This window comes from Acomys minous, assembly GCF_964271855.1.
Source record: "Acomys minous genome assembly, chromosome: 4".
Classification (NCBI taxonomy): domain Eukaryota; kingdom Metazoa; phylum Chordata; class Mammalia; order Rodentia; family Muridae; genus Acomys; species Acomys minous.
This window is the reverse complement of record NC_140486.1, coordinates 59732611-59747827: the sequence shown is the minus strand read 5'-3', so window position 1 is coordinate 59747827 and position 15217 is coordinate 59732611. Positions and strand designations below refer to the sequence as shown.

Here is a 15217-nt window from a genome sequence, read left to right as displayed (position 1 = left end):
GTGATCGACGTGGGAAGGCCCAGCCCACTGTGGGTAACACCATCCCTACGCAATTGGACATAGGCTACGGACTCAAGAAAGCTGAACATGAGTCAGAGAACAGACTAACAAGCAGAATTCCTTTGTGGTTTCTGCTTCGTTTTCTGCCTGAGTTCCTGCCCTAGATTCCCCCAATGATTGCCTGTGACCTGGAAGTGGAAGCCAAATAGGCCCTTTCTGCCCCAAAGTTTCTTTTGGCCAGTGTTCTATCGCAGCAACAGAAAAGCAAATTAGGACTATGCCTATTCTTCACAAATGGAGAAGGTCCTGGGAAAGTCATTCCAGATGCAGCTATTCCTGAAAAAGCCCACACAGCCCATTGCTACTCTGTGTTCATTTTGCATTATTGAATTGCAGTCACATTTATGGCCCCAGTGAGTCAAATGCACCAAGCTACCAAACAGAGTAGCAAACTGAAATATTAGTGTGAGTCTGAGGGGATCATACAGACTCAGAAGTCTGGGAATTTATATTGCAAGTTGGGTGGTTTCTAACCAGAATCAATTTCTACAAAATAAATGATGGCATAAAAACATGGGATTTAAAAACTGACATTTTCATGGTAAAACAAAGGCAGTAAATCCTAGCCTGCATTGGATTCTGAGGCCAGTGTGCCTTTTGTTTGTTTACCAGAGACATGGAGCAAACCCTCTAACTTTCTGCATTCCTCCTCCTGTCTTGGAAAGAGTCAAGAGAAGGAAGAGGCTAAAGTGAGACAGTACCCTCCTCTGCCATAGCTGAAATCCTCCTGGGAGAGCCCCTTGCTTGGAATGGGCTCTTGTGTACTGGGTCCCCTCATAGAATAAGATGAGGTAGATGGGGGAGGTAAGGGTAGGACCCCCAGGAAGCCTGGGGATAGTTAATCGCATGGGATTCAGGCTAAGTAGATGAGTGTTTTTTTAAATAAGTTTAGTGCTTCATACATTAAAATGGACCTTTCCCTTCTGCTACATGGCTGTATGAATTTTAACATACACACATATGTGGTTTGACTTTGCAGTTAGGGTACATATAAGCTCTTCCTCCCTAAAAATATTGCCTGTATCCTTTTACAGGCATCTTAACCACCTATCAGTAACCCTTGGCAACCGCTGGTTTTCTATATATTACTATAATTTTCTCTTTTCGGGGTCAAGTGGAATTGTGTAGTATGTAACCTTTTGAGGGTGGCTACCTTCTCTCTGGAAAATTTGTAAGGCTCAGGTGTGTTGTTGTATATGCTAATAACTCACTATCTTTGTGGGGCATATAAGATTGTGCTGCACATGTACCCCCCAAATATTCACACATATGCCTTTTGAGGGAGACCAGAAATCCCTAACTTACACATTTGCCTGTAGAAGGGGTTGAAGGTCACAGCTCTTGACTTCCACAGGTGACCCTGGGGAGACTGTGGGAACGTGGGCTTTACCACACTGGTTTTATTTTCTATCGTGGTTTTATTCTTGGATTATCTCTGAAAACCCAAGGAGAGACAAGTTTCCTTGAAGACAGAGTTTGCTCTCTGTGGAATGCCAGTAAAGAATTGTTAGCGACAGATCCTGGCAAGACAAAGTCTCAAAGAAAGCAGAGGTCAGGAACGCCAGATGTAAGGCAGCTGTAGGGTGTCTACAGCATCCGGAAACTCTTGCCCACAGAACTTTCTGGCAAGGCCACAGTCTTTGCCAGCTGGAGGGGTCTTAACAGTGAGCCTGGAGTAGAACGGGGAGAGGCCCAGGTGGGAATGCGGTGAAGGGAGATGAGCATATTAAAGCAGCAGTCTGGAAAAGGTGACTATATGTCTGGGACGTGGGACCTTCCTGCACAGGGAGAGAGATGCTGCAGTCCCACTGCAGCCTGCACCAATCCTGGGTGACCACAGGCTCCACTCAAGCTCAGTGGAATTAAAAATGGCTGATTGCAACTTCAGTTCTGGGCCCGTTACTTGGCAAAAGCCTTCGAGTCTGCTTACTGTTGAGCGCTGGCTCTTTCATTAGTTAACAACTGACCCTTTGAGAGGAGGGAATTGACTAAAGTGTTTTAGCTTAGCCCATGGGGCTGGAGCTCAGTCAGTAACAGGCCGGCCACAAAGGCAGGAGGGCTTGTGTGGGTCTCTAACACCCATGTAGAGCCAGGTAAATGTGTGTAAGATAGATGGATCCCTGGGGCCCATTGGCCAGCTAGCCTAGCTGAAATAGTGAGCTCCTAACTCAGTGAGCGACCCTGTCTCAAAGGTTCAGTTGGAAATCCATTGAGGGGAACATGGGAGCAAAAAATCCTCTGGTCCATGCAAACACACACACACACACACACACACACACACACACACACACACACACACACACACAACATGCCCACCCTGTTGGCTCCAGATATGGGAAGTAGGGGAGTAAAGAAGAAGAAAAAAAAAAGAGTGGAGGAGGTGAGGAGACTGGAGATTCTTCGAGTCTCCGGAAGGCCCTATATCTCTGTGTAGGGGCTTTTAAGTTCAGCTTGCTTTCCTTCCTCAAGTAGCCTACTCTGTAGGCAGAAAGTAGTGCCTGCCTAGTGTTAGTGTTGCCTCCTCTTGTCCTTTAACCAATGTTAAGAGTTTTCATGGAAGCCAGAGGGTGAGATTGCGGTAACAATAAGAGTTTCCGAGGGCATGCCAGGCAGGGAGGGGATGGGGTGAGTGGTCGCAGTGGCTTAATTATTGGGAGTTCTCAGGTAGATCCCAGTTGACTGCCACTGTGGAGGGACAGGCATTTGCTGTCCCAAGAGTGCCTCTTGTAGCTTCCAAGTCATGGCCTCCTGTGTTGTGTCCTTTTTTGGCCTCCTGAATGACCAAGATGATAATGTCCTTGACCTCAGCCACAGGGAGCTATGTCCTCTTGGATCAGCATCAAAAGCTAAAAGCCATTATTTAGCATATAAATAAAGACTTTTTTTTTTATACTGTTGCTAGAAGGGTTGTGAGAGTTGCGATCCCCATGCAAGTGTGTGTCTTCTGAGGCAAGCTAATGGGTTAAAAATAAATTTAAAATACATGTGGTGGTCTTAGAAATACAAAGACAGTGAAATAAATAGGGACTTAGAGTCCCTGTGAGTCTAGGCTGGATAACCTGTGTGGAATGCAGGAGCCTGTGCAGCCTCAGATGGTGGCTGTTGGGGGGTGGCGCTTTACCCCAGTCTTCAGTCAATTCTGGCTTGCAAAATATCTCCCCTCCCTGAGCCTTTCTCTCCTTAGGATAAGGAGCTGGCAGAAGTCTCAAGGCTCCTTCCATTCTGAGTGAGACCCTGCTGAGATAGCATCCTTCCTTTAGGAGAGGCAGAACTCAGAGCAAAATCTGGTCCCTGCCCCCCCCCTTACTTGTCCTTTTGGCTCTTGGTTGCTGCTTAGTGCTCCCCAAAGTTTCATAGACCAAAGAGAGGCTCTGCTGAACTTTGATGGAAGAGAATTATTAAATTATAGCTCACTGTTATATTGATTATAATAGGAATTTCAAATCTAAAAGTATATTAAATTTCCATTGGCACGTGACAGATCACACAAGCTTCACCACTTAGAGCAACGCACATCTATCAACTCACAGTTCCCACGGGGCAGGGGTCCAGACAAGTCCTTACTGGGTTGTCTGTTCAGGGTCTTACAAGGCTGCCATCAAGATGCTGACCAGGATGGGCTCTGACAGCCTTTTGTGGCTGTCTACCGGATTCTTTTCTATGCAGCTGTTCAACTCATTGTGTCTTGTTCCTTCTTCCAAACCAATCTGAGATCAAGGGAGACCTATGCCCAGTTTTAACGGATTTACCCACTTACCATGGAGGACTATCTGATTTGGAAACTCAGTGACATCTGTGAAATCCCTTAGCCTACCTAGCCTGATCATAAGAGTAACAACTCACCCACAGGAGTGCGCAGCCCCCACTGGACTGCAGGGACTTGCTCCTGCTGCACTGTACCCCAGGGCAAGAGTCCTGAGTTCCTTGTGCTCCCACTCAAAAGATTTCCTCATTGAATGAATTTGTCCTGTGTCTTGCGCTGTTGTGGGTTGTCAGAACGGAGGCCACCGGCTACCACATAAACATGTCCTCAGCGCCTTGTGACATTCTCCTAAGGTATGTCTGTATCTATTCTTCTCCTGTAGACATTGGCAGGACTGCCCGATCAAGACACCTTCTACGACGTGGTAGACTGCCTGGAGGAGCTGGGCATCGCTGCTGTGTCCCAGAGACACTTGAACAAGAAAGGGACAGACCTGGACTTGCTGGAGCAGTTTAATATCTATGAGGTAACAGAATGTTCCTTTTCTAAGTCATCCACAGCATCGGCAATGATCAAAGGGTGATGTCACATGTCCTCCAGACCAGGGTTCTAAGTGTGGTACAGGGTCACCCATAACCATAGTGATGTTTTTAGAAGTGCAAGATTTTAGGTCCCACCCGGGCCTCCTGAGTCAGAAACCTTTAAGAGTGGGGCCAGCAATCTTGTCCCAACAAGTCTTCCAGGAGACTCGAATATGTGGGCAAGCTTAAGAGCCTGTGACACAGAGGAAGCTTGGAGCTCTTCTGTTTTGAAGGACCAGTGCCCTGTTGACAGCACCTCTACTCCAAGGAGAAAGTAGAGAGACAATCCTAAGAGCTTTGCTTCCATGTGAACCGCGTCTGCGGGTGTACACAGAGCAGGGATCGTCCCGACATCCTTTCCAACCCTGCTACCATCTCATATTTATCAATCACTTATGCTGAACGATAACAGAACAATACAGGCAGACGGAGCAGCCCAGGGTTGCTTTTACACCCATCCCTTTATTACCGACCAGAACGCTGGTAGCATGAACACTTATCTAGAAACAAACAAACAGACAGACAATCAATGGATCCTAACAGCATTTCCTCTGTCCTGATACAACTGGCAATGTTTGTAAAACAGCACCTTCCAAATACGAGCCAGGGAACTTGGCCAACTCTGCCTACAATTTGAAGACTGTTAGATCTGTTATTTTTAAATGCTGTCACATGGTCTAAAGACAAAGCACCTTGTCTCTTTCTTTTCTTGTGACACACTGTAGCAAACAGTGAAACACTCTAACAAGGCAAGAGAAAACACAGAAGAAAGCATGAGATTCTGCGACCTCTTTTGAGTCCCGTTTTCTGTTCTGAGGCTTGCTCAGTGCTGGGTCTTGCTGGCTGCCCATTTCATGATCTACCTAAGTTAGGCTTGCATATGGCACCAGTCTCCATTGATGCCTTTGGTGGTTCAGCTACACTCAACTTCCCTGGCTCTTGGATGTGGAAATTGGGTCACTTGAGGAGCCTTCCTTTACCTTCTCCTCCCCTCTCCCTGGGTTTCTTTTTCTCTACTCTCCATCTGGCAAACTCTTTGAAGTGTCATCTTCATGAAACTTTATTGGCAAGAGGCTTCTGTCCCCTGCCTCCAGTTGACATCATTCATAAACAAATGTTGCTGGTCTCCATGCCTCTGTCTAGCAGTTTTCGTGACCATCCCGTTTGTCTGTCACGTTGAGCTACCTGAAGTCCTATACCCCATGACTCTTTCTAACTTGAGGGCCCAGCACAGCTGCCTAGAATTCACTAAGCGCTTGGATGACTGTCTCCTGTGAGCATCACACATGTGTATGAGAGTGTTACCAGAGGTGGGGCTGAGGGAAGGGTATGGTTTATTCCAATGCCCATGTAGTAACTCAGGGTGACAACCCAATGTTTACGTAGCAGACAGAGTCTGGATCCTCATTCCTATCTGAAAGTTAATGCATTTTAGAAAACATTTGCTGTCCTAGGCGGCCAACTTTAAATGTGTGCAAGGAGAGCACGAAGGATCAACATGCAGAGCCAAGACTTTCCTCAAGAAGACTGTGGATTTCTCAAGTGGCTGCAGAGAGCTTGGGTAGACTTCTAGAGTGCTTCCTAATGGGTCAGGATGTCTGGTGGCCACATGTCTCAAGCTTTCTGGGACAGGCCTAGTTTCATGTAATTTAATTCCATTCCTGAAAGGTGATTTGATCCATGTTTAATTGAATTCATTGAAATTTATAGCCACATGTGACTTTTTAAATACATAAATGGCTAAAAAAAAAAAAACTTTTGTCAGATCTTATACATTAACTTTTGGTTCTATAAAGGATCTTTTGTGAGGAAAAAGACATCTTAAGGTTGGAGACGCCAGGCTGAGAAATAGCTGTTATTTTTAGAACTTGCTAACAAATGATTGCTCTTCCCTGAGAGCTTTCCATGCCACAGGTTATTAAAAATATGTATCAGTGATCCTTTGCTGTGTAACAAACATACCGTAACCAACTGATGTAAAGCAAAAGTCACTGACCTTGGTTCTTGGAATCAAGAATTTGCCCTGATTTAGCTATGCTACTTTCATGTGGTTCAGCTATCCGGTGGCCTCACTGGGCCCAGAAGGTCCCACTTAGCCTTGATCATCTGGCTTGATCAGATGGGCTCTTGTCTTGGCCATAAGTGATGCCATTTCTTCACAGCATTTGTGAAAAGCAAGACTAGATCGAATACTTCCAAGCTTGGTGCTGTGTTGACTGATGGCACATTGGCCAAAGTAAGTCACGTGGTCAAGCCTCGCCTCAGTATTGGATGACATAACGGAATGGCACAAAGTCAGGAAGCAAGGAGGTGTGAGTGTCTATAGCACTGTGCTGTAGCCCACAACCTGCTAGTATACAGTCTCTTGTCATGACACTGACACACACACCTCACATAACAGCTGATCGGAATTGTGTCAGTGTGGGACAGCAGTGTGGCAAAGGGTCACATCTGTTACTGAGACAGCTGCCTGTTATGGATCACAACCAAATAAGGATAAAATCTTAGGGAAATGGTAATGATTTTGAGATCCATTAAAAACGTTCGAATTGCTCAAAGCTAGTTATGCAACTAAGCTTAGACTCAAGGTGGGAGGGGACAGCACAGGGTAGGGGAGACATAACACTGTACAGTCATCAGTGTAGCTCACTGACAGAGCATGTGCTTAGCATGCACAGGTCTAGAGTTCTCTTCTAGAACCTCCCACCAAAAATTAATATTTGATAATATTAGGAAGCTATTATGTTAAGTGGGACAATGATATGGTGGTTATGGTTTTAACAATCTTTTTAAAGATATATATTACAATATAGATGATAAGGATACAATCTTAAATATTTCTTGGTCATGCGTTTGGTTTTGTTGTTGTTGTTGTTGTTGTTTTAAGACAAGGTTTTTCTGTGTAGCCTTGGCTGTCCTGGACTGGCTTTACAGAACAGGCTGGCCTCGAACTCTCAGAGCTCTGCCCGCCTCTGCCACCCTGAGTGCTGGGATTACAGGGGTACACCACAGGCCTGGTGGTCACGGGGCTGGAAGGAAAACAGTGAGATGGAAATGAGTGGGTATTGAGGCTGAGTCGGCAACTGTTGCAGTGCTATGGGCAACATATGTGTCTCACAGTCTGTCTGTGTCTGTCTGAAATTTCCACAGTAAAGGAAGCTTAAAAACTGTACAAAGATTAACAATGAAACTATGCACCTCTGGGTATTTCCTAAAAATAATTAGAATCAAAGATACAAGCAGTCTTACAGTAATTATGTGTAATTCACTATGGCTCTTCTTCTTGTCATTTATAAATGGGATCATGTTATACAGTCAAGGCTGGCCTTGCACCCAGAATATTCCTGCCTCAGGTCCCGAGTTGCTTGGATTCTGGGCTGCACAACCACACCTGCCTGTATCACTTCTTCTCCTCCTTTTCTCTTCCTTGGTTGACATGTGTTTTGCCATGGATCTGAATTTGAGAAATGTCTGAGTGAGTTGTCTGTTACAGATTGTCTAAGTAAGTTGCTCAGATTCTTCTGTTTATGCGAACTTTCTGGTCATCTCCCTTTCCCTTGACATGGGGCAGTGAAAGTGACTCCCTGCATACTCTGCCTCTCAGGAAGGCACCGTGAGTGGAATGTCCCTTGATCTTTGGACTTTTGAGGTTAGACAAGGAATTAGAAATATCTGAACTGTGCTTTGGACACACTCATATCACTGCGAATGTGTGCTTAATAAGAAACAGAGTCAACACTTAGGTCAGGGGAAGTTCAAATGGTCTAAGAGTGTTCCGTCAGAAATGGAGGGGTGTATGTGACAGACTAGAAACACTCAGAAACACTGCTACTAGCCAGGTGCTTTCATTCTCAAACTCGCCCACACAGTGCCACTTAGTTTTAAGGTTGAGATGAAACTGCGATGCACCACACTTTGAGCTTCCTTTTTTAGTGCTTATGCTTCTAGACGGATTCCTAAGAATGGGAATTTCCAGTAAGATTTGCAAGCATGAGCCTTAGGTGAACTCAGCAGTTCTTACCCTGTGCCTTTTAATACTGCATCTGGGAATAAATTGTAGGGGAATAAAATGAACAAAAGATTCTCAAATCGCTTTCATATATCTGAGCACTCATTATAAAAGTTTTCTGTCACTGAGGTCACACTAAATACTTCTTATCTAAAAGTTGGGGTTGGGAGAAATCTGGGGTGAAGGGTGAAGGCAGATGGCCTGCTGTTCATCAGCTATGTGTCTTAGGTACTGATAGAATCCCCTGACCTTTGATGGGAGTGGCTGAGCTGTGACCCCAGCCAGGCTGTCCCTGTCAGAGGGACACAGGTGTGAACACGTTAGGCCATTGCTTTTGCAGAGGTCAGCTTTCCTGTCCTGGGGATGTGAAACCATACAGCATTCTCAGCTCCCTGTCTTCTCTTTATTCCTGCATCTTCTCACTGGGCTGGATTAAGTTGTGAACCTCTTCAGAACAAGAAGACAGACACATTTGGGCATACATCGGGCCATGTGACTGTACAGTCGCTTAGGCTAACAGACCTAGGCTACTGGGCTTAGCTGAGCCTGGTCCAGCCGGGCTGCAGGTTGTATGATCTAGTGGTTCTGTGGGCGGAGTTTGGGAGCTGTCTGACTAATTCATCTCTGCTTGGGTCAGAGGAGGGCCGCCCACTTGAGAAGCTCCCCAACATGATATCTTCACAGGTACAGCTGTTCTCACTAAGGGACCACAGAACATGTGACTTGCTGCAGCTCACATCTAGTTCATTAGCAGCATGCCCACAAAGGTCTGCTCGATACCAAAGGACGGGCTCTTTTTGCTGTCTAGAGTTACAGGCAAGGCACATGAAAACTCAACTGGACAATGATATGAAATGCAGATGAGCAAAGCCCATGGTGGGGAGCAGTGGGAGAGGCTGGGGAACAGGATGGACAGTGGGGTCTACTGGCCCTGGAAAGCTTTAGAGCAGTGGTTCTCAACCTGTGGGTCGTGACCCCTTTGTGGGGGTCAAAGGACCCTTTCACATGGGTCATCTAAGACCATGGGGAAAACAAACATTTACATTCTGATTAATAACAGCAGCAAAATTATAGTAGCAACAAAATAACTTTATAGTTGGAGGTGTCACCACACCATGAGGAGCTGTATTGCAGGGCTGCAGCATTAGGAGAAGCACTGCTTTAGCGTATCCTTTAGCGTGGAGCGTGATCAGAGCTGGATATGCAAGGCCTCTGCAGAGGGAACCACACAGGCCTGAGTCAAGTAACTTTTGACAAAAGGTAGAGAGAGAAGGATATGGGGCTGACTGTCCCAGATTTTCCCTATAGACCCCAAGGTGGCAAAAAGTGTCGGTCAATTCTCTGTATAAATATGGGTCACTTTTTTATTTTAATTAATTTATTCAGATTACATCTCAATTGTTATCCCATCCCTTGTATCCTCCCGTTCCTCCCTGCCTCCTGCTTTCACCCTATTCCTCTCCCTTCTGTCTGTGACCAAGGAGGACCTCCTCCCCCATTATATGGTCATAAGAGAAAAAATTTGATTTAAAAAATTTTAGGATGCTTTGTATATGTCTTCCTAGGCTTTTGAACTCAAGTTCTTAGGCTTAGTGCCAAATGTCTAAACTGAGTCATCTCACCAGCCCTAGAAAATCTCTCTCTCTCTCTCTCTCTCTCTCTCTCTCTCTCTCTCTCTCTCTCTCTCTCGTGTGTTGTGTGTGTGTGTGTGTGTGTGTGTGTGTGTGTGTGTGTGTGTGTGTGTGTGTGTATTTGGAGACAGGGCCTCTCTGTAGCCCTAGCTGTCCTAAAACTCACTTTGTAGGCCACACTGGCCACAACGTCACAGAGACCCATCTGCCCCTGCCTCTTGATTAAGGGTATTGTTTTTAAAGATTTTATTTATTTATTTTATGTATTAGTGTTCTATCTGCATGTGCACCTGCCTGCGAGAAGAGGGCATCAGATCCCAGTATAGATGGTTGTGAGCCACCATCTTTGTGGTTGCGGGAATTGAACTCAGGACCTCTGGAAGAACAGACAGTGCTTTTAACCACTGAACCATCTCTCTAGCCAGGGTATTTTTACAAAGCCTTTCTGTCTCATGTGTCTTTGTTGCACCATGTGCAAACGTCACCCCAGGCAGTGAAGCTTGCCTGAGAGCATCGCTGCTGTCAAGCAGGCTTCTGGAAGCATACAGCACGCACTTCTGTAGAAAGCCTCTCAGAAAGACTAACAGGGAAGCCAGCCCCTGCTCTCCCAGAGCCCGTGGCCCTTGCCTGTTCTGTCTTCCTCGGAGCACCCTCTCTGGGAAAGGCAGCCCAGGAATGTTCAGGTGTGGAACCCTGGAGGTTCCAGAAAAGCCTCTGCCTCCCACAGAAGAAGCATGGGAGGGCAGGGAATGACAGAGGGCAGGCAAGAGGAAATGTGAGTGTGAGGTGAGGTCTTCATATTAGTGCTGTGATTTGCATAGGAAGAATCTTCTGAGGCTGATATAGATCCAGTCGCTGAGATCTGGCCTTTAACACAATGGATGATTTAAAGCATTGACAGACATAATCTGGTGGTGGCGTTAGGTGGTGGCAGAGTCTAGGTGGAAGAATTAGGCCACTGGGGGAGGTCATTGAAGAGGAGATCTTCTCTGTGGCATTCTCTGTGTCCTGGCTACCATAGAGTGAGCAGCTTGGCCCTCGGCTTCCTGCATGTCATGGTGTGGGTGTTTGTCTCTCTGATTTCTGGGCATTAGGGGATGAGCAGCTTTCACCACGGTGATATCACTGTCCTTCCATAGATTTAAACACACTTAAACCATTTAATATAACACCATGAGCAGGAACAAATCTTCCCTTTTTACATTGAATTTCCCAGACGTTTAGTCACAGTGATGAAAAATCTGCCTAAAAGATTGAGATTTCAGATAATTTCATATACTCCTCATACTTAGCTGACTCTTCTGCATCCATTTGATCCATGGAGTGTGTGGTGACAGGCACTGCGCAATCACAGCCTGAGCTTGCAGGGGTCTCTTTGAGATGAGCCGAGGCCTACAATCTAGGGGAAAGAACAAAAAGCAGTTTTAATCCAATTAAGGGTGGCATATAGCCATGATCAAGGCCTAAAAAAAGCTATCAGTTTTGCTTTGCCTGATACACTCTACTTTTTCAGGTGGCACTCAGGCATGAGGATGGCGATGAGACAGCTGAGCCACCCCCCAGTGGCCACCGAGACCGGAGGAGGGCCAGCGTGTGTTCTGGCAGCAGTGTGGGTGAGCACCAGGGCCTTGACCGCAGAAGGAGCCGTAGGCATTCGATCCAGAGTATCAAGAGCCCACTGTCAGCTCCCACCAGCCCCTGTGCCCTGTCCGTTCCTGCCTTCAAGCCCAGCCAAGTTCGAGATCTCTGTGAAAAGTAAGCTTAATCCCCAGTGGTGGGGAGGGAATACCACTGGGAAGAGGGAGAAAGGGCTGCAGGCCACGTGTACTGACCACGGTTCCCTCCCCACTAGAGGGCGGGGCCTCCTGGCCTTGCTTCCTGCCTCCCCTCTACCACTAAACCTCACAGCCCTCAAGGAGCTTCCACTCAAGCTGTTCCTGATGGCAAGCACAGAACTGACCTTACCACACGCATCTAGTATTTTACAAGATGGCAAAATACAAAATGCAAAACCATGGCCTAGAAATAAATATAAGACTGCATACCTGTTGAGATAATGTAGCCACAGCACAGATTGATTTGACATCTGTAGAAGAAACATATGTAAATATGAGGACATCTCCTTATAGTCAGCACACACTCATTTTATCATTTAGTCACTCAGTAAACACTTTGAGTGTCCATTCTAGGCCGGGACATTCAAAGATTTAAAGATACCTATATATGTATACAACAAAAGTACCTTTATCTTTATGGACCTCATAGCAAAGCTGGGGGAAAGAGAATGAGGGAGACACAGATAAATAGAGGGACCCATAGATCTGTGAGAAATTATACAGGTTCAAGAAAGGAAGTTTCGCTGTACCTCTGGGAGCCTGGCGTGATTCTGGGGTAGTGGGTACAATTGAAGGATGGCTTGGCTTCCAGGCCCTGAGGCAGTTGCTCCAAGTGGATGCTGTCCAGTCTCTGGGCTGATGGGCCACAGAGGTTGACCGCCCCCTTCATTTGCTGCTGAAGTCAGATGCAAGCCCATGTTCATATCAGTTTCAATGGCTCCACCATTCTCTCTTATCCTGGAAATGTGTCTGGGGCTCAGATTTTGTTCACAAGGCTTGTTGGAGGGAACCCGTGGTGGCATGGGGATGGTGCAGGTTTCATCAAGGCAAGAATGCCATGGGAGAAAGGATGACAAGAAAGGAAACGGGGAATGCTTCCCATGCGCTTAGCAGACTCACCTGCTCAACATCTATGTACTCAAAATAGTACTTCAGAACCAAGCAGTCCATTGTGTCCCCTCCCCTGGAGGCCCAGGAAGCAAAGCTGCAAACTCCCTGGACGTACTCACTGCATGCTTGTAGCGAGGTTCCTGTAGATGCCACCTAGGAGGACTCAGAGGCTGCATGGTTTCCTTCTGTGGCACAAGTGATACCACCATGTTGGAAAAGACAGGAGAAATATGAGAGTTTAGAGAGGAATTCATGTTGTTGGAAATGTACGTGGAACTCTCTGCTCGTATAACTTGTGTTTAGTCCTCATAAGGACCCTCTTGAACAGGAAGGTAGGACAATGCCAGACAGCAAGTATCTGGGCTTTGCAGCGGATGGCAGCAGTAGCGGATGGGCTGAGCCTTGAGTTAAACTTAAATCCTGACTCTCGGTGTTTAGAGCTATTTCCCATCTACCTATTCTTAAATGTACGTGTTGAACAAGACGTATACTTCAGACTTTTTAGGAAGGAACTGGTCTTCATATGGATATGTCTTTACTGAGGTAGATATAAATATTCAAGAAGAATTGAAAAGGACAACACCCCAAACTTCCTTACAGACACAGGCCTGCCAGGTTACTGCTGTCACTATCGTAATGCCAGTGTGACCCTGAACCCATATCACTGTGCCATGGCTTTTACGTTAGACACTGGCCAAATAAGAAAGAGTTTATTCATCATCTGTTACCGGAAACTTTTTATATGATGTGTATATTATAGTGAACTTCATCTCTATACTTAGTCTTTGTACCTTTGGTTATAAGAAGAAAAGCCAAAGCATTTTCATTTACTACTAAGAAAATTATCTGGAGTCATCTAATTAGAAAAAAAATGAGCAAAGCCCCCCCAAATCTCAGCAGTCTATCAGACTCACATTGCTACCGTGTGTAGTCATTCCTAGAACTAAGACATTCTGGAAGTTTGTCTAGCCTAAATCAGGCACCCAGTGTACTTCACATACAGGCTGGGGCCCTTTTGCCATGAACACCTTATTTATTCTGTCCATATATTTCCTGCTTGTTAGGACCATCTCTGACCTTTATTTGCCTCCCTAAGCATGCTGCTGTTCAACCAGGTGCTTGCTCTCAGCACACAGTAGGTCTCCTTCTGCCCTGTCTTCCAGTGTTTCTGGTATGAAACACTGCACAGGACCTAGCGTGGAACTCCGAGTTCTATCCTGTTGAGTTGCACACCACATTTCAGCCTGCAGAGGTAATTCTGAACTTCACTAAGTCAGCTGAGGCTTGCATGGCACCATCTAACTCTCAGTCATGTGTGTGTTTTCAGAACGTGGAAGAGCGAGTTGGCAAGTTGTACACGGTGACAGCTGGCTGGGGAATGGAAGATATAAACTTGTGCCATGTGCACCAAATGACAGAGATGGCTGGCTATCCTGTAAATTTTATGTGTCACAGAATACTAATCTTCTAGGGTTGTTTTTTCCAACCATTAAAAATGTATATATTGATGTCCAGGCTCTCCAAAACAAATGTTAGGCCAGATTGAGTTCACTAGTTGCCTTTTACTAACTATTGTTCTCAGGGGCCAGATATTTTTAGAGAACCTGGAAGAAAATGGGCTGAAATTGCCAATGAGGAAAACGTGAGCAAGGAGAAGGAAACCTACCATGGCATATGAGAAGACTGTGGTCTTGTAGATGGGGTTAGAACAAGAAGGTAAAGGGAAGCTGTGATGTGGCTCCATTGGTGTACAGCTTGCCTGGCATGCACAAACTCTGGGGTTAGTCTATGGCATCACATAAGTAAGATGTGGTGGTACAACGCCTGTAGTCCTGGCACTCAGGTAGTGAAGACAGGAAGATTGACAGGTCAAGGTCATTCTGAGCTACATAGAAAGTCTAAGGACAGCTTGGGATATATGAGACCCTGGGAAGAAAATTCCATGAAGAGATTATTAAGATCTTGTTGATGCAAAATTCCTATGATGCAGGTGGAGTTGGAGAAGGGCGGGTGATAAGTTGGGGTAGAGATGTACAGAGCTTGGTGGGAGGAAAGGGGCTAATGGCACAGGCAGGGAAGGTGTGGCAGTTAGGGAGGTAAAAAAGGAAAGTAAGCTTAGTTCTAGTGATCCCCAAGGAATTAGTTCTCAATGACTTTGCCATCCAAGGGACACCTGGATATATCTTCTGTTATCATTACTGATCTTAAGGTGCTATGGGCACATGATAGGAAGAGTCCAAGAATGCTGTCCCGTCATACACAGTGCACCCCTCACTGAAGAACTAGATTTTCTGCAGTATCTGCATCTGGGACCATGCCTTAGCAGGCTCAAGTAATTGGCTGCTGTTTTCACCTCTTTCTTGGGATGCTTCCAGGGTTGGGAATGGCTGTCGGGCAAGGTAGCTTTTTTTTTTTTTTTTTTTAAGAAGAAGAAGATGGGACTCTGTGTACCTGCCTTAAATGTTCACATATAACCTTATTCTGAAAATATCATGAATCTGTCAGGT

General features: G+C 45.8%; 1 protein-coding gene across 7 annotated transcripts in view; it reads left to right on the top strand.

Annotated features, from left to right (window-relative positions):
* Window positions 1-15217, top strand: part of FHOD3 (formin homology 2 domain containing 3) — a 412148-nt gene that overhangs the window by 282223 nt on the left and 114708 nt on the right. For all 7 annotated transcript variants that reach the window (XM_084780621.1, XM_084780620.1, XM_084780626.1 and 4 more), the window contains 2 exons: window positions 4146-4289; window positions 11498-11739. In XM_084780621.1, coding sequence (XP_084636747.1) covers window positions 4146-4289; window positions 11498-11739 — 386 coding nt within the window. The remainder of the gene's footprint in view (window positions 1-4145; window positions 4290-11497; window positions 11740-15217) is intronic.